Source organism: Netta rufina (assembly GCF_964035555.1).
Source record: "Netta rufina genome assembly, chromosome: 2".
Taxonomy (NCBI): Eukaryota; Metazoa; Chordata; class Aves; order Anseriformes; family Anatidae; genus Netta; species Netta rufina.
This window is the reverse complement of record NC_140124.1, coordinates 46,405,477-46,428,839: the sequence shown is the minus strand read 5'-3', so window position 1 is coordinate 46,428,839 and position 23,363 is coordinate 46,405,477. Positions and strand designations below refer to the sequence as shown.

Below are 23,363 nucleotides of genomic sequence, written 5' to 3'. Positions count from 1 at the left end.
ATCTTTCTCCTTTCAGATGTATTGCCCTGTCCCATCTACCAGGTCTGCTCATTTCTATTCTCTTCTCTGTTCTAGGAAGCAGGTAACATAAATCGATCACTAAGTTGCCTGGGCCAAGTAATCACAGCGCTTGTTGATGTAGGTAATGGAAAGCAGAGACACATCTGTTACCGGGATTCCAAGCTCACTTTTCTGCTACGGGTAATATATAGTCTGGAATTTATATGCAGATCGGGGCAGAAAACAATATTTGCTTTTATTTTTTATTTTTTAAAAAGCTGAACTCAGGTACATTTTAAAAAAAGTGTTAATATCAGGCAGTTGGAGGAAAGCTTGAAAAATAGCTTTTTACTTGAACAGTTAGATGCTTTATTGCTGTTAATTGAAGACAATAAATTTATTTATGTTTCTGCTCTCTTTTTATATTTTCAAGTGTTAATGGAGAAGCGTATGTTTCCTTCTTTATAATTTGGGAAAGACTGTGTATTAGTGTGGTACTTAGATGTTTTCTGGTCTCCCAGAATTAGCTGATGGATGCTAATGGTTAGTCTAATATTAAGAATTAGACAAATCTGCTGTTTCCTAAATGAGAGTTCAGGGGTTCTTTTCAAGATGAAGAGAAAATAAAACAAAAGCATTTAAGGACTCCTCTATTAGATGCCAACATTCACCAGAATTCTGTGAACAGTCACTATTAACAACTGTAATGACATTTTGTAGTATAAGATTGTACTTGTACATAATACTTATGTTGCTTACAATGCAGTTTTATTGAAATTACAGCAAAATTTCCCAACCATTCCATCTGTTTTATGCACATCTTAAAAGCATGAACCTCTGCAGAACTATATTTTTTCCAATGCAACAACAAAATGCATAGAAATTTGAAGAGAATTGTAACTGCATGAGGTCTTAATTTCTTAAGTGGTTATTTTTTTCTAGGTGATTGTACTACAAAGAAAACCATAAACAGGACCTTCTTTACTAGAGAAAGAATGGTGTTGAGGCTTGTGGCTATTTTGCAGTGCTAGGCTGCCTGCTATAGCCAAAAACCTACAGATAAAGCTATTTTCTTTCTTTCTTTCTTTTTTTTTAATAGGATTCTCTTGGTGGTAATGCAAAAACATGTATAATTGCCAACGTCCATCCAGGATCCAGATGTTTTGGTGAAACACTGTCCACCCTTAATTTTGCTCAGCGAGCAAAGTTGATTAAAAACAAGGTATATGAGTTATGAAATGTCTTTATGGTTGAAGCAAATGTGGTTTTTGTCATTTAAGCGACACATCTACAAACAGGGATAATAGCTTCATTCAAAAGCTCTTGTGCTATCACCAAGTGAAAGGAACATAATATTTTAAAATACTCAAGAAAGCAAACAGTCTTTTTGACAAATTATTTTTGAAAAGGACTTGTTTGCTTTTGACTGTGAATATACTATGACTGTTGGAGACTTGATGATGGCTGATGCTGTTTTTCTTTGCTTGTTCTCTGAGCACTTTACATTAGAAAAATGTAAATTACATCATATAATTTACATTAGAAAACGTAAAATGGAAGTAAATCTACTAAAAATTGATGTTGACATCAACACTTGCATTCAATGGTATTTCAGTGCATCTAGTTTCTATATATGCTAATATAACAAAATTTCTCATGAGTGAATTTTGAAAGTGAAACAGTGAATTTGAGTGAATTGTTGAAAGTGAAACATCAAGCTAGAAACTACCGCCTTCATTTTGAACAATGAAGCTAAGCATTATACATTGATCCAAAGCAAACTGTACAGAAAACATTAAATTTCTTAGTCATTATTTTTAGCAAAAGTGTAACTTACTGGCTGCTCAGTGAATTGAACATTTACCCATGAATTCTTTCTTTCTTAAGTCAAAAAGTCTTGTTGCTTTGCAGTCTTTGAGTTTTATCTAATCCTATGCATTAGAATACAGTTCTCATTTGTACTTCCTGATTTTTCCCTTAAATATTTACGAAAGGCTGTGGTAAATGAAGACACACAAGGAAATGTGAATCAGCTACAAGCTGAGGTCAAGAAGCTGAAAGAGCAGCTTGCACAACTTACATCAGTACCATCTATGCGTGATATCTCTGTAGCACAAGGTACGAGTTGGGGTGGGGGGAGAACTTCTTGTAGCTAAGTGTGCTGGAACTTTGTGTAATTCATGAAGTTTCTCAACCACTACTGTTACTGTAAGAACTGACCTATAGAGCTGGCGTGCGTCTTATAGATCGTGTTGCCTGTATTTATATCCAGTATTTTGCAGAAGTTGTTCGTGTGGTGTTGGAGTACTGGGATATGTTTCTATTTACATAATACCAACATTTATTTTTCCATTTTGTAAGGGCTGTGCTGCCCGGTATTTTCAATAACCTCAATAACCAAAAGTTTTCTTGTATATTTTGGGAGGGGGGGCATGGCACTAAGGTGCTGATAATGCCCATCAAATAATAATAAATAATGCCCAGCATTCTTTTTAATCTCAGGACAGGACTTTCTCCCCTCTTCTTTTGCCCCTTCAGGAAGGTGCAATACAGATCCTAGCATAGCTGTGGAATGCGTATATATCTCTTCTCACTGAAATAATCAAATGTTATACAGTAGCATTACAAGGTAGTAAACTTGGTCCTGTAACTCTTACTGTGTTCCGGAGTCACCACCGCTTTTCTGACCCTATCAGAAATACATACAGCGTCGAAAGTTACTCTAAAAGTTAGAAAGACTTGTCTAACACAAAGCATCTGTGGTTGAGTTTTGCTAAGGAAAGATAACTGCTCTGGGTTTATGCACATTTACACAGTAAAAATAAGTCAGTGAACTTGTGGGACAGTGAATCTTTGTCACTTCCAGAATACTGACAGAGGGCTCAAAACTGTTGCTAGACTTGTTACACAGTTCTGAAGGAAAGCAAGGGATAATGCTTCAGTGCTGAAAAGAGGTTGCTCCTCTGTTCGTATGCAGAACCTAATATTATAAAAGATTTGTTCAGTCTATACAATTAAATCGTGATGTTTGTAATATTTGATCAAACAAAAATATAAAATCTGCTTAGTGGGGACATTATAAACATAATGGCATTTTTTAGTCTATTAATTGACTATAGGGTAGTTATTTTATACCTAGATGCTACGGTGATTAATACTTATAAATAATTGGGCTTACCTGGATGAGGAAAGGAAAGCTATTTTCATTTCTAAATAGATGAGTTAAACCTGTTTAAATTTGTGTGAATACTTTTCCTTCCAGTTTAAGTCACTAATTATCCACTTAATTCACATCCATTTTTCTGAATTTCCTTCTTATAAAACAGTTATTACAGTTTGCACATATTAAAAGTGGATTAATATTGCCAGTAATGTCTATCAAATTAATTTCAGAAGGGTTTTGAATTTTATTAGATACACCCAGCAGAACAAACTGATTCTTTTATTTTAATAAGTTCATTGTAAAGTTGTTTAATGCTTGAACAATTTTGTTAATTACACAATTACGTACGTTGATTCCATTCTTTACCAGCACTTGCAGGTGGCTAAGAATTATGGTCTAGCCTTCTTTACTGTGGATATGGACGTGATTTTTGTAGAGGAATTATGTTGTTCAAAGAATTTAGTGAAATTTTCTTTACACAACTGTCATATGTGTAGGAAAACTTGGCTAACTGGTATTTTAATAAATTTAGCATTTGGTTCTTTGACTTACCCTACAGGTGCTATTGAAAATGGGAAAAATAGCATAAATTACATGAACAACTTTATTGAAGCATTGCTGTTCTGGGAGAAATCAGAAGGTGAGAAGAAGGTAAGAAAGCAATAATTATTCCTATGTTCATTCTGTGCATTCTCTGGGGGACAAGTGAGCATACTGAAATTGACTTCATGTTATTTTCTTAGTTTCTAAATAAAAAACACTGTTCAAAGACAATAAGGTTTGGTAACAAGGAAGCTAGTCAAGTGATATTTAAAATAGTCTTTCACCTCAAATTCATTCCATAGGGCAGTTTTCATAGTATGTTTGGTTTTAAGGGGTGGGTTGGTTGGTTGGATTTTTTAAATGAATTTTGAACAGAAAACAAACATCTGTCACTTAAATTTAGCTAAATCAGAGTTTTGGTCAACAGTGTGCGTTTAGAGGCAAACCTCTGTCATGTGCATTTTTCTGTGCTTTTGTTAATGTCATAGTGCAGTGCTGAATCATTAATATTCATTTTTTGGGGGGAAGAAACTGAACTGAAAGAGACATAAGAGACATTCTAGGGGTGCACCAGATGTGTTTCACTGTCTGTGAATGTTTAGTTGATGGGATCATACTGGAGCTTCTTCTAAGTGAATTTTTTGCAATAAATATAGTGTGAGATTGGTGTTCTTAATATGAGATGTTCTCTACAGATCTGCTCCAAATAAATGCTAGTCTGTGTGTTTACAGAAATTGTTGTGAACTGAGTTTTGCATGATTTGTGGCAATATATGTATGTGATATGTATGCTTCAGATTCATTTTGTGTAATTGTCACTGCCATTAATCCATATATGTGCTTCCTAAGAATTTATTAGAAAAAATTGCTCAACTAGAAGACCTGTGTGCCAAGAAGGAGAAATTCATTCAGTCCAATAAAATGATAGTCAAATTCCGTGAAGACCATATTGTTCGCTTGGAGAGATTGCATAAAGAAGCTGGTGGAAGTTTATTGCCAAAAGAGCAAGAGGATCTCCTCAGTGAATTGAGGGAGGAATTGCAGATGCTCAGAGAACAGGCAAGTCTTCTGTTTATTTTCCTTTCTAGAACAATTTTGTTTTGTTAAACTAGCTCATGACAGAGTCCTTTGATGGGTGGAATCAAGTTCTCTGGGAAAAAAGGCAGGAGAAAATAGGATGTAAAATTTTGTCCCTTTATGTAAAGAAGCATCTCAAATGCATAGAGTTCCCTTTTGGAAGGGGAAACGGGTGGGTTGAGAGCTTACGAGTTCTCATAAGAGAGGCTAGTAAGGATGGTGTTATGGTGAGAGTATGCTACAGGCAACCTGGTTGGGGTAGGTAGAGGTTCAAGCTTCCTTTAAGCAACTCAGTGAAGTCACAAATACCCATCCATATGGGACACTTATCTCCATGACATCTGCTGAAAGGGCAAGACAGCAGGATGCAGGATGCAAAGAATACAGGAGGTTTCTGAGGGATAACAAACAGGCCAACAAGAGGTGATACTATCCTGGAGCTGTTTTTGGAAGGCAAATAGCAAAGTACATACCTGAGGCTTCAGGTTATTCAGGGACTGGGATAGGATAGGGTAGGTGGTAGCATTTGTGAGGCAGCTCTGCAGAATAGAGAAGCTCAGGAGAGAAGGCAGTTCTTCAAAAACAATTTCTTCCAAGCACAAAATCTTCTTTATACTTAGGGAAAAGGGTAATAGCTGTATATGAAGACCAGCTTGAATCAATCTGGATCTCATAACTGGTCTCCAAAGCGAAGGGGAGAAGGGGGAAGTAGTACAGAAGTCAGATCAGGCATTAAAAGACTACAGAAGCATTAATAGAGCGTGTAGGGATAGTGTTAAGAAAACCAAAGCTCAAAGTTGAAATTGAAAAGGGATGTTGAGGGCAGCCAAGAGAGCTTCTGCTGTTTTATTACCAGTAAAAGAATAAACAAAGAAAATATAAACCCACTGTATTCTTTGAGGGCAGATTCCAAGGGAGTAAGAAAATAAATAGAAAACATTTGGGAAGATAAAACCACTCTAGGGAATACCTTTTTTCCCTTTTCCATTACAACTCAAGGCTCATTAAAGACAGTAGAGCAGCAGCTAGATGTGCATAATGTTGTCTGTAAAATAAAAACTGTTGAAAAAAATTCTGCTTATCACAGATGGAACAACACCCACGAATTGCAAAGTATGCCATGGAGAATCATAACCTCAGAGAGGAAAATAAAAGACTTCGTTCTTTACAGCCAGTAAAAAAGGCACAGGAAATTGATGCTCAGACCATTGCAGAACTAGAAAAAGCTTTTTTGCAAGCTTCAGCTACAGAGAAAACAACTGGAGGTAAAAATATGCTAATATCTTTGAGCTCAATAGGTTTGCTGTATTTCTGTTTTGTGCGAAGTAGAGTTGAAAATTGTCTTCATGTTTTTTTTCTTTCCTCAATGTGATACATGAAGATTTTGATTAAAAACAGGTTTAGTTCATTTTATTCATTTTCCATCTCTAGTTCATTTTATTCATTTTCCATCTCTAGTTCATTTTATTCATTTTCCATCTCTATTACTATGTAGTTCAAAAGCCTAAAAATGTTTTCATTTTGGTAAAACTTAAGGTATTTGAGCTTTTCTATGATTTCATAGGGTGTATGTTTGTTCTGTAGGTCAGCATTTACATTCTACCACCATATCAGTGGAAGGCAACTCACTGGCATCTGTTGAAAAGCTGAAAGCACGCCTGCTGCAAACTCAAAGCGAACTGGCAAGTTCAAAACAAGAATATGAAGAATTTAAAGAGCTAACCAAGTGAGAAAAAAACAGTATAGAAATGTGTTCAGTTAAATGTCTAATTACTGGTATTGATTTTTAAAAGTTCAATTCAGATCCTGAATATACAGTCAAAGTATGTTCTTTGTGTATAAGAGGGAGAGTTCATGAAAAATAGGGCATGCCTGCAGGACCTGTTCCAGTTCAACTTGTCAACTTGATTACTCCCAAAGTTGTAAACACCTGTGAAGCAACCAGCAACAGTGCAGACATTATTTCAGACTTCTTTGTCTCTTCAAAAACTCTTCTTGATCCTAAGATGCAAAATGATGCTTCACAGCATGCAGGAGTTGCACATGCCGTGGAAATCACTTAAGCTACCTGCTTCTTGTATCAGGAAGAGTTTGACTTAGCAATGTCTAGCAAATATTTTCAGTAACTGAATTACTACAGATGGAAACAATAACAGGAACTAATAGTTAATGTTTTTTCTGGTGCAGGAGAGGGGAGTTTTGTTTTTTTCTTAGTGCTACAAGACTTTAACGTAACTTTAAGATTACAAGCTGGAGTTGCTATAAATGCAGAATCCAAGCATTCCAGAAAATTGGGCTAACCTGTTAATTTCTGTCTCCACTTCAAAGGTTTTAAGAAGATGTTAATATCAGCGTCCTGAGACTTGTTATGGGAACAAAGATTTAATTCAAACGAGAGCAAAGGCATAGTGTCAACAGTTCATTTAATGTCCATTTGCTTTGACATCTACACATGAGATACAGGTCTACTTAGTCCTTACTAACAGTTAAAAAGTTTACTGTCAGTGCTTGAGGCCAGCAGAAGATAATGTAAAAGGCCTGAGCAGTACCTTCAAGGTTTTTGTTATTAGTAAAAATGATATATTCACATGCCAGTGGATATTGCATGGTTTAACTTGATAAACCCCATTACTGAAAATTTCAGGTCCTGTGACTGAACATACAAGAAAAATAACTGCATTTTCAAAGAAGGCAATATAAATCTGGAAGGCAAAAGAGACCTGTTGCTCTTTTGTTATCTTTATTTTTTAGCTTGTACCTAATGTTTTTGATTTCAGTGAATCTAGAGTTAAATTTTAGAAGCATTGGGTCCAAAGTAACATTATGATTTTTGCCTCACCAATTTTTTTTGACAAAGTAACTCTGTAATGTCCTTTTGATGTATTCAGACAATTGTACAAATCTGTTTTTATTCTTAGTTTTGAGTATGGTAAATCTTATATTCATAAGTCATAATATTGTGATCTACTGAGTCTATCAATTCAGCAATGTATCTGTTGTCTTGTATCATTACTTAGAAAGGTTTATTCGTATCTAAATATGTCACTTTCCTGTCCATGCAAAGTATTTATGCATGTCTTGCTTTCTTCATAGTACATATGTTTGTTGGTTTTTTTATATCAATTATTGGCATTTGTCTTAGTGGAATGCGATCAAACAGGAAGGTGCTTTTGAACCTTTAGATTCATACAGAGTTCACCTCTGGATTCCACTAAATATTAAACTTGGTTCCAGTTTCACAGTAACTGGATGCTTAATTTTGCATGCAAGTGTTAACTGTGTGCTGTAACTGAATAAGTAGAGCAAAAGCGAACAATTTTTACAAAATCCCTGCTAATTTTTCTTCTGTCTCTTATCAGTCACAACTAGAGTTCTACTCTGTTTTGTTGCAGGTGCTAAAATCATGAGGCAAAATGATAACATTAAACTGGCAAAAGATGAAATAGTGGATTTCCTTTGTACACTTTGACCTTACAATTAGGTCAGTAAGGTCCATGGTCACAGTACCAGCATGTAGCTCTGCAAAATGCCTAATGGAAATTATTCCTAAATTTCTACTCAACTGTTGGATTTCAGTTAAAGTACTCCTATAAGGCAAAATAATCTTAAAAGAGCAGCATTTCCAGAGGAGGGGAAAAAAAAATCTTTAAAGGATTTTCTTTAATCCTGGCAAGCACCAGTTCAGACTTCTCGTATAACTGGATAACATTTCTAAAGCTTAAAGCCATAGTGGTAGGGGTGATATCACTTGCTCATAAAAGGAATTGCAGAGCTCTCAGCTTATTTTCTACCATGTAATGGATTTTTTCTGACATATTTAGTTATCCATCTGCTTTTTTTCATTATGCAAGCACAAATAAGCTGCTTAGCTTATTTTTTGTTTTTTAAACTTTTAATATAGCAGCGGTGGCTTTCTTCTCAAAATAATGCTTTTCAATGTTTGGCCAAGAGTTCAGCTTTTCAGTTGATGCTTGTTGGCAGTGCTACAGCTTGTTCTTACTGATGGAGAGCATACTGATGGAGAGTTTTTCACAGTATTAAAATACTTCCTAAACAGGAAAAAGCATATGGAACTGGAATCAGAACTTCAATCCCTTCGGAAAGCAAACCAACATCTTGAGAACATTTTGGAGGCAACTAAAGCACACAAGCGCCGAGAAGTCTCTCAGTTGCATAAGCTACATAGAGAAACTCTTAAGGTAAGAAAACAAGTTAAACACATGTACTTACTCCAAAGTTGTGTGAGAGCATAGGCCTTCGTTTCTATGATCCCTTAGCCTTGCTACTGTAATGTTTATGTGGTAAACAAGGAATGCTGCTTTTGTGTTTTGACGTATTTCCTAAATGACTGCTACTGTAATCAGATGACAAATCTGAAAGTGTAGTGGTTTAGAACTAAAGGCCTTTGAGCATTTTATTTCATTATTCTGCCTACAGAACTGTGAAGTACATTACTAGATAAAGTCTAATTCATTTTTGCAGTTAAAATAAAGACTGCTCTGTAATCTTTGTAACAGAACATAACAACTCCAACAAAAGCTTACCAGCTAAGATCTCGCCTAGTGCCACGAATAAGCCCAGAGATTTCAGATTATCACTCTGAAGATTTCCAGTGTTCTGAAGAGATGGATGACATTTTTAAAGAGCCAGTTCCCCCAGAGATGAATGAACAAGCATACGAGGCCATTGCAGAGGAGCTCAAAGCAGCACAGGTGAATATTCTGAATAAAAACTGAAGTGTGTGTATAACTTTATTATAAAGCAAGTCGGACATGAAAGTAGCTCTTGCCAAGTATATTGCAACGTGTATGGAAAACTGATGCATATACAGAACACTTAAGCCATTGCTAAAAAAAAAAAAAAGTTCTTTAATTATATGTTGTATGTCTTAATCATATATGGAGCTGAAACTTGGTATGCATTTTGTCTATATAATAGCTATTTACTTTGTAAATTTTAGTTTGAGATATATAGGACACTTAAACTTCTACTATTCTAGCCAGATACCTTGTTTCTAAGGAAACTTCCTGATGAGTCTGTGACAGCAACATTTGGAACAATACCCAAGCATGGTGTAGATAAGTTCATTTTTAAAGAAACCTGCCAAATATTGCCATTGTCTTGTATCTTTCCTAAAGCAAAAGGAGAGTCTTTTGACATAGAGTGCTACAACGTTATCTGAACTACTCTCTAAAATTGGAGCTAAAGGTCAGTGCAGATATTAAAAACCAAAACCAAAAACCCCACACCTTGGAAAACAGACAAAATTCTTTTAAGGAATGTATCCAGTGTTGATGTTTAGTAACTTCATTTTCAAGTCTTACTTCTGTAAGACAGATGCGTGCCTGAAAACTAGGCACACACATAAGAGCTTATAGGATTCAGTCCTTGTATTCTCTGAAGGATTTCCCTGCGTTCTAGCAGTTCAGTTGGCAATGGGAGAAATCAGCTACCGAGGTTACCAGTCTATTTTTGAATGTTCTGCTTTCTGTTGGTTTAGGTCATTAAAAAAAAAAAGTTGACGCTTATTTTCAATATGCACAGACTGCCATATGGCATGTGAGAGTAACTGGAAGATGGGTGTTCTAATTTTGGGTGTCTGTTGTGTCACAGGAGCAACTGAGCACAATGCAGACAAAGCTGGATGAAGAGGAAAGCAAGAATATGAAACTCCAGCAGCAAATTAATAAACTGGAGCATCATTCTGCACAAATACAGGAGGTGAGAGAACAATATAATGTAGGCTTATATTTGAGTGTCTCTATGTCAAGGTGCTATCTACCGCACTTGAACTACCGTGTCACTCAGCAAGGTCAGAAACACTACGTGCATTTTGATTTTTGAAAAATGTACTAGCATCATAGCTCAGGACTATGCAGAAAGACGGACTAAATTAGAATAACACTGCAGTTTAAAAATAATAAATGATTAGGTTGTGATTCTGAGCCTGCTTGATCATAAACTAAAACATAAGCAAATGAACATTCAAGATGTCCGTGCTTGCTTTTGGCCAGCTTCATGATTTCTGGAGAAACAGGAATAAACACAAAAGGAAATCTGAAATTTAAGAATGTGTGAATATATTTCTTTCCTCAGTTAAAACTGAATTGAAAAGTCATTAATACGTAAAATATTTACTAGTCTTAAACATTTTTTGATTTAACATAGAAAACAAAGAATAAGGCTTGCTCTCTTTCTCTATCAGTGCCATTTCTGATAGATCTGTTTTAGAGTAGGTTTCAGCTCTCAAGTTGTGGTTGCTTTTAAATGATTTTTCCCCTTTTACATAAGGTAACTTCTTCAGCTATGTTGGAGTACGTTTTCTTGGACTTCTGTGGATTTCAGGTTCACTGACATTAAGTGTTAGCTCCTGAGCTATTCTTAACATTATCATTACAGCTCTGTGACACAACCCCTGTGTTTCCTTCCATTTAAAATGTTTACTTCTCTCCTCTAGCTTCTTTCATCTGAAAGGAATGACTGGAGTAAAGAGCGTCAGGAGCTACTTGAGCAGATAAAATTGCTTGAAAAACAATTCCAAGATGCTCAAAGCAAGGCTGATAGTAAGTCTATGCAACACTGAAATCACATGTGAAGTTTTGAGGTGTTTTAATTTTATGAATCAACAATAGTACATGCTGTGTAACTTTGGGTTTAAGATGTTAGATGTTGCACAGATATGACTTAAAATACTTGCAGAATAGCTTTTCCTCTGCCCAGTCTTGCACACTATACAATACTGATAATTGTTCTCTGACTCTGATATGAACAGAGTACAGGACACAGTATTTTAGAAAGAAAATGTTAGCTAAAAATAAAGGGAAATTCTTTGTCAGTGTATGTAAATAGAGGCATTTTTGATGATACCATCTAGAATGTTTTTGATTTAGTCCATACACTTCATTTCAAAGACAATGTTTTTACTGACTTTGAGTAGTAAGTCCTTGTCTGTGACCTTCAAAGTTAATTCCACTGAAAATGTGTAAGGTTTTGTTAGACTTTCCCAAGATGTTCCGTGCTGTTACGTGTCCTGTATCTAGCAGTTTTCCAAATCAGTAACATGAAAAATATTTTGTTTTTCTATAGTATTAAAAAGTGAAGTCCATGACTTACGCATTGTCCTGCAGTCTGCGGACAAGGAGCTGTCTGCTGTAAAACTGGAATATAATGCCTTTAAGGAAAAGCAAGAAAAGGAAATGAGTCAGCTTTCTAGCAGACATATGGATGTACAGTTTCAGCTGGACAGTGTCAGGTATGTTGGCATTTTGGTAAAATGTCTTAACCTTTCTTCTGAATGCATCCTCTAATTTAGTTCTTCTTTTCTGCCTTCAAACTTGCACTTTGCATCTCTTATTTAAAGTTGTTATTGTGTGCTTATGTTCTTTCCTTTTTTTTTTTTCTCAGTTCTTTTCAGAGGCGTGATGAAACATGGCAAAAGATATTTAAATTAGACTTCCTTAATTTTGATTTGTTTGTAGCATTTTCCCATTAAGTAGGAGATAACCTGTAAGCTTTTTGATCTCCAGAAGTTAAGTAAAGAGGCATGATAGTTATTTTTAACACTAAGCTGGGAAAAAAACAAGTACCACTCCTCAGCTTGTTCATATGAAACAGGTGACAGGATGATGCTGATCTGAAAATACAAGCAGAAAGAAACCATAAAAATACACTGAAGCCTGAACAGCTCACTTGGTTGTATGCGTTAATTAACATTCGGCATTATTGGGAGTTGGAAATCAAGGAGGTTTTTAATCACTAGTGTGACTTAGTTGTGATGTTTCTTTTTTTCCTGTTTGTTTTACTTTGGGGAGGGCTTTTTTTTTTTTTCTTGCCTGGAAAGCTTAAATACATTATTGCGCTATAACGGGTGATGTCTTAGCGGAAGTAATTTTTTGAGTGATGTGTTATGAGACTGGGAAGCAGCAATTGAAATTTAGTGTTGTGGTTTCCTTGATGCCTTGTGTTAGCAAAAGTACTGACTTTTTTGGAGGATGTACAGTAAATATTCTTACCAGAGGCTCTCCACTAACAACATGATTCCTAACACTTGTTTAGCAGTTCTTTTACCTTTCTTTGGCTTTCACTTCTGTGAAAGATGAAATGAAATAAGGATAGCAATTTGGGAAAGTCTGGGTTATTTCCCTTTGGAATATATGAAGGAATTACATGGAATAAAGAACACATCAGCTAAGCAGATGTAGGTGCTCAGTAACATTCTAATAGCTAGAGGTTTTTTGTCCAACAACTGGATAAAAATAAAAAAAACTGGCTGAATGCCATTATCAAGTCACGGTGACTGACATTGCTATAGAATTTGGCAAGAAGTGGATTAGTTCTAGGGGTCAAAAGGAGTACTCTGCCTTCTCTGCTACTGCCTTTTAAATTTCCTGTGCCTTTCATAAATTTGGGGTTTGAGTGTTTAAAAAAAATCTGTTTCGGTCACTTTTCTTGAAAATAACTCTGGATTCACTGAAGCTTGTAAAACACAATTGATTGGGGTATTTCTGTAAGGAAACAAGCTCTTAATACTGTGGGTTGTTTCTTTGTTTTTAAATGAAGGCTAGAACATGAGAAGATTCTTGAAGAAAAAGCAAGCCTTCAGGATGACTATGACAATGTGCAAGAAGTAGCAAAATTTGAGACAGATCAGCTGAAGCAACAACTTGAGGACAGAAGACAAGAAACTGAAGCTATGAAAACTGAGCTTTGTGTAAGAGTCAGAGCTTTTAAAAGACTTTATTATACAGTTACTCATATAGCCAGTTTAATTCCTGTTGTATCAGTGATAATAGGTTCCACAGTGGTAACAGGTTTCCTAGTGATCTCATTTGAAGATAAAACCAGATTTCTTCTAAAACTTAGTGCAAGATTTTTTAAATACAGGCTAGAATAAATAATCAGCATGATGTACTAGCAGTTCTTTTGGCTGAAGAAATTGCAGAGGAAATTTTTAGCAAAATGAGTTAACTAGCAAAGGAATAAGAAACTGCTGCAGAAAAGAACCCTGACACCTAAATGCTCTCAATTTCATATCTTAATGCTAACTAAAACTAGTTTGCTTATTCCATTTTTTTTTTAAAGAAACTGCTTTGTATAGTGGATGTGATCCTGTTAAAATTCTTTATGCCTTTTTGTGGGGGGTCAGCGTCCTGCAATTTAGTTGATGCTGTCCTTGAAAGCCTGTCAGACTGCAATGACTGCAAAACAGCAATAAGGTTGCTCAAGGGCTTTTGCAAATGATATTCCCAAGTTTTCTGCAGTGTACACTGTTTGCCTACTCAGCAAGTTTGATTTCCCTTTCAGTGTTGAAAGGAATACTAACAGATTGACAAGTCATGATTTCAAATTCCCGTTAGTCAAAGATCTTGAATTGCTGGTTAGAATTTGAAACAGCTTTTCCACTTCCAATTAATCTACATTGGAAAATCCTGATTTCTCCCTTTGAAGACTTGGATATTGAGGAACACTGCAGCCACAAGGAATTATTATCAGTGGCATGTGGAAAGAGCTGATTTCTTAATATAAAACAGAGTTTAGTTTTAATTTGTCCAGGACAAAACTAAACATCTCTTTCTGTTTAAGGTTTTGTAGTTTGTTTTTATTTTTTCTTTTCCAGTTACCTTAGGATCTGTTTAGAGTTCGATTTTGGCTTCAATTACTGTAAAGGCCTTATATTATAGCTTCTTATAACAATGTATATTTTGATATTCTAGAACCTATTGAAACTCCTGGAAACAGAAAAAGAACATAATCAAAAACTAACATTACAGTTACAAGAAGATAAAGAAAACAATTCAAGGTGAGTTTTATTTAGTTGTGGCATTTGTTTTTATCTGACCTCATTGGTTTTATCCTATGCTAGGTTTTGTATTTGGTAGTTGACCCTGTTAGTAGATGTGTTTTTCCCCAGCTGGATGGAGATATAATGGACTTCTTGTTTTATTCAACCTATATTAAAGTGAGGTGTTGTTCTGTTCAGTTAGACATTTGCACTGCAAGTGTAATTTCATTACAAGTATCGTTCTTCATGTTGAAGATAAAATTCCACTGCTGGTAACTAAACTATTATGCTTCTCGTTATTATATAAGACTATAGTTAAAGAACTCTACAAAAAAACAAGAGCAAACAAGAATGAACTTACATGACTTGATTCTTGTAAAATCTCTTATGTTCTGATCGGATTTCTCACCAGAAATACTTTTTTTCCCTTCTCCAGGGAGCTCCTGAAAGTACTTGAAAAAACACAGGTGGAGACACCATCTTCTGACATGGTGACACGGTCTGAGCAGCAGGTACAACAGCAGAACTGAATGGCTAAGTCATGCTCATAGATATCTGTGTACATTTATAGCAATTTTTTGGTGAACTGACTGTTCTGTAGATTACCAGCAAGTCTGACTGTTTTGCTAAGCTACTGCTTAATTTTTATGGTAAACAACTTAGTTAATTCCATTTTTCTAAAAGCTTTGAGCTTATACAAAGTATATTTCAAAAGTAATTAAATCTCTCCCTCGTAATTACTTCTTTCAGGAAGAAAAAGTGCAGAAATTGGAACAGGAGCTGGCTGCTGCTGAAGAGATTATTGCTTCTCTGAAGAAGACAAATGATGCAGATAAGGTTTGAGCTTATTTCTGTTACTGATACCCAGTTCTGCAGGTAACTATGCTCTGTGGTGGAGTTGAAAGCACAGACTTTCTACGATACTTAGTAATTCTGTGATTCTAGACCATTCTGGCTGCATGTCTACATGATATCAATACTGCCATTTACTGGCGTGGAGTTTGCAGGATGATAGGAAACTGGTTTGCGTTCAGAGAAAACAAGATAACTGAAGGAAAACAGAGCAAATCATAGAATATCCAAGTTGGAAGGGACCCACAGGGATCATAGAGTCCAATTCCTTGGTCCGCTAAGGACAATCCAAAAAATCAGACCACGTGTCTGAGGGTGTTGTCCAAATGATTCTTGAAATCTGGCAGGCTCAGTGCTGTGATCGCTTCCTGGGGAGCCTGTTCCAAAGCCTGACCACCCTCTCGCTGAAGAACCTTTTCCAGTCGGTTTCAGCTGTCTGCTGAACAAAACATTCCATGCAGAAATAACGTATAATACCCCTGGTTAATAATAGGGCTTTCTAGTCTCATCTAGTAATGAGCTAATAGATAAAGTAAGGAAGGTAATGTAAGAATGTGACTATCTTATTAATAAAATCAAAACACTCCTACATGAAAAGATCGCTCCACTGTTTTGAAAGCTTATATAGGAGAAGTTCCCATAACACAAGCACTTTTTCATGCTGTATGTAAGATAGGTATAAGAAATCACATAATGCTTTTATTATCCAGAATGATGCATTGATAAATTATGGATTTTCCATGCTAAAAATAAAAATTCAACGTGTAAGGTCAGTAGAATCTGGTACTGTCTCAGTGCTGTCATGTTTCTTGTGTGCCTTTTTCCTTTACAAACACATTAACCTTAAACTATAGTACTTCTATTCTGTTAGAAACTCAGGACAGTCTGACACTAAATCTGAGGGCTAGTCTTCTCCTATAATGAACATGGCAGCTTAAGTCTTTTATAAGTGCTTAGAACAAAAGGTAATAATTTAACAACAAATTTCCTGTTACTCATTTAAATGTGCATATTGGGACCTCATTTTCAAATGTGTTTGAAATTTCAGATTGACAAATAATATACCAAAGAAAGTCTAATAATAAAAAACTGTCTGTCTTATTTTATACATATATTTTATGTATTTTATGCATGTATTTTATGTTAATTTTTTTTTAAAAAAAAAAAAAAAAAGGAATTAACTTTTTTATGTTGCAGGAAGTTGTAACTGACTTGATGAGACAGATCCAGGAGCTGAGGTCTTCAATTAATCATAAAACCGAGTCCATAGATGGCCTAACAAGAGAGCTGGAGGATATAAATGTATGTTCTGTCGTTTTGAAGGACATGGTGTCATTTTTCAGAAATGGAAGGCAATGACATGTCTTATCATGGGTCTCAAACAGCATAACTTGCTGTAGTGTTTTAGAAGGAAACTTCTTTGTTTTGACATGTTGAAATCTTCTGAACATTTTATGCCTGAGGCTGTCTTGAAAACTGAACTCTTTCCACGTGGTGGGTAAAGAGCAGTGTCTCTAAAGGGACCTATTCACATCCTGTAAACTGCGCTCAGCTGACAGTCACATTTAGATTTTCTCAGAAATTGGCAATTTAAGACATGAACAACTGAAGTAGAACCATAAATTCATTTACGAGTGAGGTTTTTTGTAGCTGAGATAACCATGTTCTACATTTGCAAACATATTAAGTCATGTAAACAGCTTTAATTCTTCATATAAATACGATTCATCTTTATTAAAATGTTTGGATTGCAAACTCAGAGAACCCATGGAATGCTTTAGATTCCATCTATACGTGTATGAACTATAGGTCCTACGGAGAAAATGTTCACGAGAACAATTTCTGTGTATTACCTGTTTTTATCAATAATGATTTTGATGGTTAATACGTATGTTCTTTTCTATTGTTCTGACTATTCATTATTAAAAATGTCTTGTACAATTTAACAAGTATGATATGGCACAAGTCGTTGACACAGATGAGATTTTTAAACATTGTTTTGTAGTTGTTAGCGTAAGATGTGTGATACGCATTTATTTATATTTGCTAAAGTATTTTGATAACATTTTTTCCTAAAATGTTCTAAATCTATTTAATCTTAGTGCAAGTATAATTTTGTTCTGGCTGCAAAAGAAGAAAGCAAAGGAATCATAGAGGATCAGGAGAAGAAGATTGAAGAACTGAGGGAGGCCTTGGAGAGAAAAGAAATAGCAGACAATATTGAGGTAAAAACATTTATGGTGGTGTATTATGATTATTTAACAGATTAATTGGATGTGTTTTTTGCTTAAAATACTTGTGTAAAACTTAACCTCATTTTAATTCAAGCTAAAGCTGGCCAGGCTGCTCTTAAAGGAATTTTTAATGAGATACCTGACAAATTCTGTTAAATTATCACATTACTCAACATAAATATTTTATAAGCTACTTCATTAAAAACCTATGCTAAAAGCCTGGTTTAATTTTTTCAAGGCTGCTGAGGAGTCATCAGCTGAATTTAATGGCAATATTAGATGATGCAGCTGAGAAATTAAAGTAGGTAGAAGAATGTATATTTAACACTCGCTTCCACCACTGCTATGATATGCAATAGCTTCTTTTCTTTACTCATAATTTTAACCAAAAGCTCCACCTGCTGGAAACAGATTTAGAAAGCATGCTTGCTTCAAGTACATCTTTGCCTTTTAAAATTGTACTTTTCTTTTTTAATTTGGTCTTTCCTGTTAACCCCCCTCCCTGTTATTTTTGGTAAACATGTCCTTCAGGCAACGCCAACAGCCTGTCCTTAAAAGTAATTTCAGATTCTACAAGATAATCAGTCCCATATGTTATGTCCAATCATATAGCACCCATGAAGTCTTCCAGCATTTCCTTCCCAAAAGCCATTCTTAAATACATTTCCGCTAAGGTTAATAAACAGATTATCTTCACTAACTCTCATACCTAACTTTGACGTTGACATCCAAACCCAAGTTGCTGGCCAAATGAATAGCTTTCTGTTTTGTGTTTGTTTTTTTTTTTTAACATGCAGGTAATAATTCCTTACACTCAAGGTTAATGGTGTAGTATCTATCTACTGATACAAGCAGTTTCCCCTTCTTTGACTTTGTACATAAAATACTCCTTCATGCTTTCTTGGTGGACATCATGATCCTATCAAATCTAGCCCAGGGTAGTATTTTAAATACTAGGTATTTCTTCTCCTTCCAGGTTAGCGCATTTGGTGGAAGTATGATGCCCTACCAGATCAGGGATGGGAGTCTAGATCCTAGAATGAATTGAGAGGTATCTGCACAATAGCAGTACATCAAAAGGGCTGTAATCATTGATTCGGTATAGATTAAAATCTATATATTCTTTTCTGGTTCCTTATTTACAGAATTAGTATCTCATTTTTATGTTTATATTAAACTTAAAAACAGTTGTCAATTCTAAACATCTCCCACAAGTATCTCACTGCAACTATATTGCAAGCAAGTTCTCATATTTTTTTTTGTGCAGCCCAAACAATGGGCATAGAAAACTTGCCAAAATAAGAAATTTGTAGATGAATGCTTGCTACAATTCACAAAGAAAAAGTGGAGGGAAAAGAGAGGTGCTTGTAGCTGTTGTCACTGCTGCTAGGGTGGATAAAACATCTGCTTTAGAGTAGTAATTGTCTTTTTACTCATCCACTGACTTAAAATAGAGAGACCTTCTGTGTGAAGACTTGCAGCATACCACTGATCAGCTGATAAGACTGACAGAGGCCTCTAAGAAACATGATGCATTGCTTCAGTGTGCACAGCAAGACATAACAAAGAAAGAAGCTTTAATCCAGGAACTCAGGGAACAGGTAAAACAAGGAAATTCTTCCGATAATTAGCTCTGTGGGAGGGAGTTGTGGTTAATAATAGCTTCTGGAAAACATTTTACTTTGTAAAGTTTTAAAGTATCTTGTGCACAGTACTCCTGAAGAGCAATGATTCTTCCTGTAAAATAAAAGTTCACAAGCTTTTGAAAAAAGCCTAGGTAACTTCTAAGTATTTTGGAATATTTTGGTAATGGTATCTTGAGATTGCCTTCACAGTAAAATATTTTTGTAGAGTAAAATTACCTGTGCATATAATGACAGAGTAACCTGAGATTATAAGCAATGTAACCTATGGGGTTACTTTCTTCTCTGCTTAACACTTACCCACAAACATTACCATTATGTAATGGAGATAATTGAGCTCTTTACATGATGCAGACAGAGTGATTTGGAGCCTTTGCAGACCAAAAAGCTACATTAAGCCTTTATGCAAACTTCAACTCCAATTGCTATAACTGTCATAGTGCTAATTAATATATATTTGTGTTGGCAAACACGCTAGTAGGGATATGTTCTTTTTGAAAAGAATAATCCTTTCGTCATGTTGACATATCCTTTTTGAGGAAATTGTTTAAATCTATATGCATAAAATCTTTGTAAGAAGTCATATTTTGACGAGTAGCTTTTACAAAGAAAATTCAGGTTAGCTACATACAATATATAATGTATATATATATTATATATATATATATTATATATATATTATATATATATATATAATATATTATATATATTATATTGTATGTAGCTAATATAATATATATATAATGTATGTATGCTTTAAAAAATGCTTATATGCAACTGTTGAATGATTAACATTTATTAGGTAAATATATAAAACAACTATGAAGGTGAAGTCAAAGGTAATCTAAAGTCACTTGTGTACTTGGCTTGCTCAAAATAGAGATGGCTACTTTATTTTTTATGAGTGTTAATGATCTAATTTAATTCTTGGGATTTCTAATAGTTGGACAGAATGACAGAAGAACTGGAGAAGAAGAAGAATGAATATGAATTAAAAATGAAGCAAATAGATTGCTTTTTTGTGGACTCATCTTCAGTAACATTTCCCCAGGTATGATGACATTCTTAAGAGGAAACAATTTCCTGATAATAATCATTAGAGTTCATTGAAAAAGACTAATAAAGTTTATGGCATGGCTTCAGACTGGAAGCAGAAATGACTGCATGTCTAAGAATAATCAAATCTTACATACCTGGTTTGTAACTTTAATATATTATTGATGATTTTTGTGTTAGAAATTTATTAACATATGTATCCAATTAGTTATTAAAGCACATAACCAATACATAAGAGAAACAGTTCTTTACTAATAGTTTTGGACTTTTTTTCTGTTTTGCTTTTTAACTTGCCAGTGTCCAAAAACTCCCCCAAATTTTGATGTGAATTTGGCAAAAATTTTAGAAACTCATGAGCAAGAAATAGCTGATCGGAGGGCTTCTGCAATAACTCTGGAACACCTTGTACGTGAACTGAATGAAGAACGAAGAGCTAAAAATGATGAAATTCTGCGGCTGAAGGTACTAAGAGTTAAGCTCTACAGGCAATTTGTAAGGTTAAAGGAAGACCGAGTACAGAGTTCAGATTTTTAATGAGCTCTGCTTCCTACTATGTCCATTAATGCAGGAAGGCAGTTCTTGGTCTTGTCTTTGCCTAGCCACGTAACAAACAGAGACAACTTGCTTAAGACATTCATATGTCTCATTTTTCCCAAGGACTGAGTGACTTCCTGTTCATGAATGTCAGATGGTAACATCGTTGCTAATGAAACTGTTCTAACTTCTTCAAAACCAAATCTGTACTGAAGCTGTAAATGGAAGGGTCATGCAGATCTTTGCCAGGTTTTTGTGCTTTTTTTTTTTTTTGACAAATAGTTTTGTCTTCTGTTTTTACTCAAAAACATGTTCACCCAAAAGTGAAAACAGAAATTTCAGTTTTGTATTCAAATAAATTGTTTCCAATCTCACTTGCTTAGGAACACTTAAGTGAATTGGAGAACTTGCGTTTGGAAATGCAGATATTAGTGGAAAACAACAGGAATTTGCAGAGCCAGCTTACAGAAGCTCAGAGAGTAAGCAAGAACAGGTAAAATAAAATAAAAAACCTGTCTTAAGTTGAAGCAATAAAGTACAATAAACTTAAATGTACAATTTTTATTTGAAATACAATCTTGTGTATTGCTCATGTAATTAGAGATTGATCCAGTCTTTTCTATGAAAATCCATTACTGACTTGTGAATTGTATTGCCTTTAAATCACATATTATTAAATGCAACAAAGTTTTGTAAAGGAAATATGAAACAGAATCTAAAATAATTAGACAAGTAGACATTGCAGTGTATTTTATATTGCCACAATACTTGTGGAGTTATGAATTTTGAAGATATGAAATGTCCAAATGGAGTCAATGTAACTTTATAAAAAGTTAAATGGAACCTGTTCTCCATCAATGTTTTGGAGGGTAAGGAATGAACTTTCTCTGAAAAGATGGCATGCTGCTGTTTACCTCAATGGGAGATTTCATAAGCTTTGGTTTGAGCTATAATCTGTACTATTTAATTTTGGACAGAATTATTTTTATTCTGTCTTGTCTTTTTTCTTGGTTTCCTTTCCAATCTTGTAAAGGATTAAATATCCCATTATTTTAAGTCTTGAAAAAAGAAATATTAATTGACAGCAAATAACTCTAGTTATTTAATGACAAATCATCTTTACGGGGCAACTTAGTAAACAGTAGCTTACAACACCCATATGCTAAGTTGAATTAGGAGTTGAATTTTCTTTGCCTATGAAGTTTATCAAAAACATCTCTGCGCAAGTGAGCACCATCAGGTAATAAAAAATATACCTTAATCATGAAATTGTCCAAAATATTCAGTTACATAGTTACTACATTTCTGTTTTCGTTAGAGCACTGGTTTCACTATGTTCTACCCAAGGAAAATGTGATGTTCTTGGAATGTAAAAGTTTTAAACCCTTCTAGTATTGTTTTATGATGATCATTATTCTGAGTCTGAACATGCATCAAGACAGCTACATACATAACAGCTTACTGAAATTAAACTGGTAGTTTTTTCAACTGATTTCCTATGTTTGTGAAAATCTTTTCTCATTCTTGGACTTCCCAGTGATCAGAAACATACTGATGTTCAGCAACTCAGAGAGAAAGAGGAGGAGATTGCTGAAGAACGACAGGCCAAGGTACATTATCCTTTAAATGTAGTAGTGGCTGTTTCCCTGTTGTGAAATATTACTCATCATGTTTTCTTCTATTTCATGCCAGTAAAACAAACGTTGATTTTTAGTGAATCCTAACAGATACAGACCCTGGTACTCGCCTCATAAGTTTTCTATCTTGGTCTAACTCCAGTAAACTGAGTGTCAGATTGCACAATAAGATAATGGAGATTCAGGTCACTAAATCTGACTCATCTCACTGAAGTTGGAAAGTGAAGATTGTGTCATTTGCTAACAGCAAGGCTCTGCCAAAGGGAAGCTAATGTCACAGTAGAGGTTGACATGGATCTCCCTGGCAGAGGAACCTCCTGCTAGAGCTCTGCTCTGTGTGAATGAACACAGGCATTGCGGTGGGTCATTTGTGCTAGCATGAAATGGAAATATGTCCATACAGCCAGGAGATGAAGTTGTAGTGAATGTTAGAGATGTGAATTATTTGGTGGTAGGATGATTTTGATAGTTTTTGGAATTAGATACTTGGCATCAGGTAAATAACAAATCATTTTAAATAGATACACATGCTTTAAGTATTATGAATGTAACTAATATTTTGAACTTTTACAGAATAAAGCAATGGAGGAGATGCTGAAAATGAAAGCAGAGTAAGTTTAATATTACTTATTGAACTGGAGACTTGTATTAAACTCATCAATATCAAATGTTATATTTAAGGAATAGAAGTCCAAGATCCGAAATTATAAAAGATACATTTTAGAAATGTTAACACTTCTACAAAATATGTCAAGTTTTTACTCCTTTTCATCAGTAGGTGGTGGTAGCACCTGTTACTACATTTTCTGAAAGGTTAACAATGTATCAGGCAATACTCTGAAA

The 23,363-nt window shown here is 34.9% G+C and overlaps 1 protein-coding gene across 1 annotated transcript in view; it reads left to right on the top strand.

The window, feature by feature from the left end:
• The window catches only part of KIF15 (kinesin family member 15), a 35,391-nt gene that overhangs the window by 8,914 nt on the left and 3,114 nt on the right, over window positions 1–23,363 (top strand). Inside the window, exons 9-32 of the mRNA XM_084307021.1 lie at window positions 76–201; window positions 1,100–1,222; window positions 1,995–2,118; window positions 3,723–3,814; window positions 4,556–4,765; window positions 5,871–6,048; window positions 6,368–6,509; window positions 8,841–8,982; window positions 9,301–9,495; window positions 10,397–10,504; window positions 11,241–11,346; window positions 11,870–12,035; window positions 13,343–13,493; window positions 14,497–14,582; window positions 15,001–15,076; window positions 15,315–15,401; window positions 16,614–16,718; window positions 17,519–17,641; window positions 19,105–19,251; window positions 20,237–20,344; window positions 20,647–20,811; window positions 21,267–21,376; window positions 22,421–22,493; window positions 23,094–23,131. Of these exons, the coding sequence (XP_084163147.1) occupies window positions 76–201; window positions 1,100–1,222; window positions 1,995–2,118; window positions 3,723–3,814; window positions 4,556–4,765; window positions 5,871–6,048; window positions 6,368–6,509; window positions 8,841–8,982; window positions 9,301–9,495; window positions 10,397–10,504; window positions 11,241–11,346; window positions 11,870–12,035; window positions 13,343–13,493; window positions 14,497–14,582; window positions 15,001–15,076; window positions 15,315–15,401; window positions 16,614–16,718; window positions 17,519–17,641; window positions 19,105–19,251; window positions 20,237–20,344; window positions 20,647–20,811; window positions 21,267–21,376; window positions 22,421–22,493; window positions 23,094–23,131 (2,981 nt within the window). The remainder of the gene's footprint in view (window positions 1–75; window positions 202–1,099; window positions 1,223–1,994; window positions 2,119–3,722; window positions 3,815–4,555; window positions 4,766–5,870; window positions 6,049–6,367; window positions 6,510–8,840; window positions 8,983–9,300; window positions 9,496–10,396; window positions 10,505–11,240; window positions 11,347–11,869; window positions 12,036–13,342; window positions 13,494–14,496; window positions 14,583–15,000; window positions 15,077–15,314; window positions 15,402–16,613; window positions 16,719–17,518; window positions 17,642–19,104; window positions 19,252–20,236; window positions 20,345–20,646; window positions 20,812–21,266; window positions 21,377–22,420; window positions 22,494–23,093; window positions 23,132–23,363) is intronic.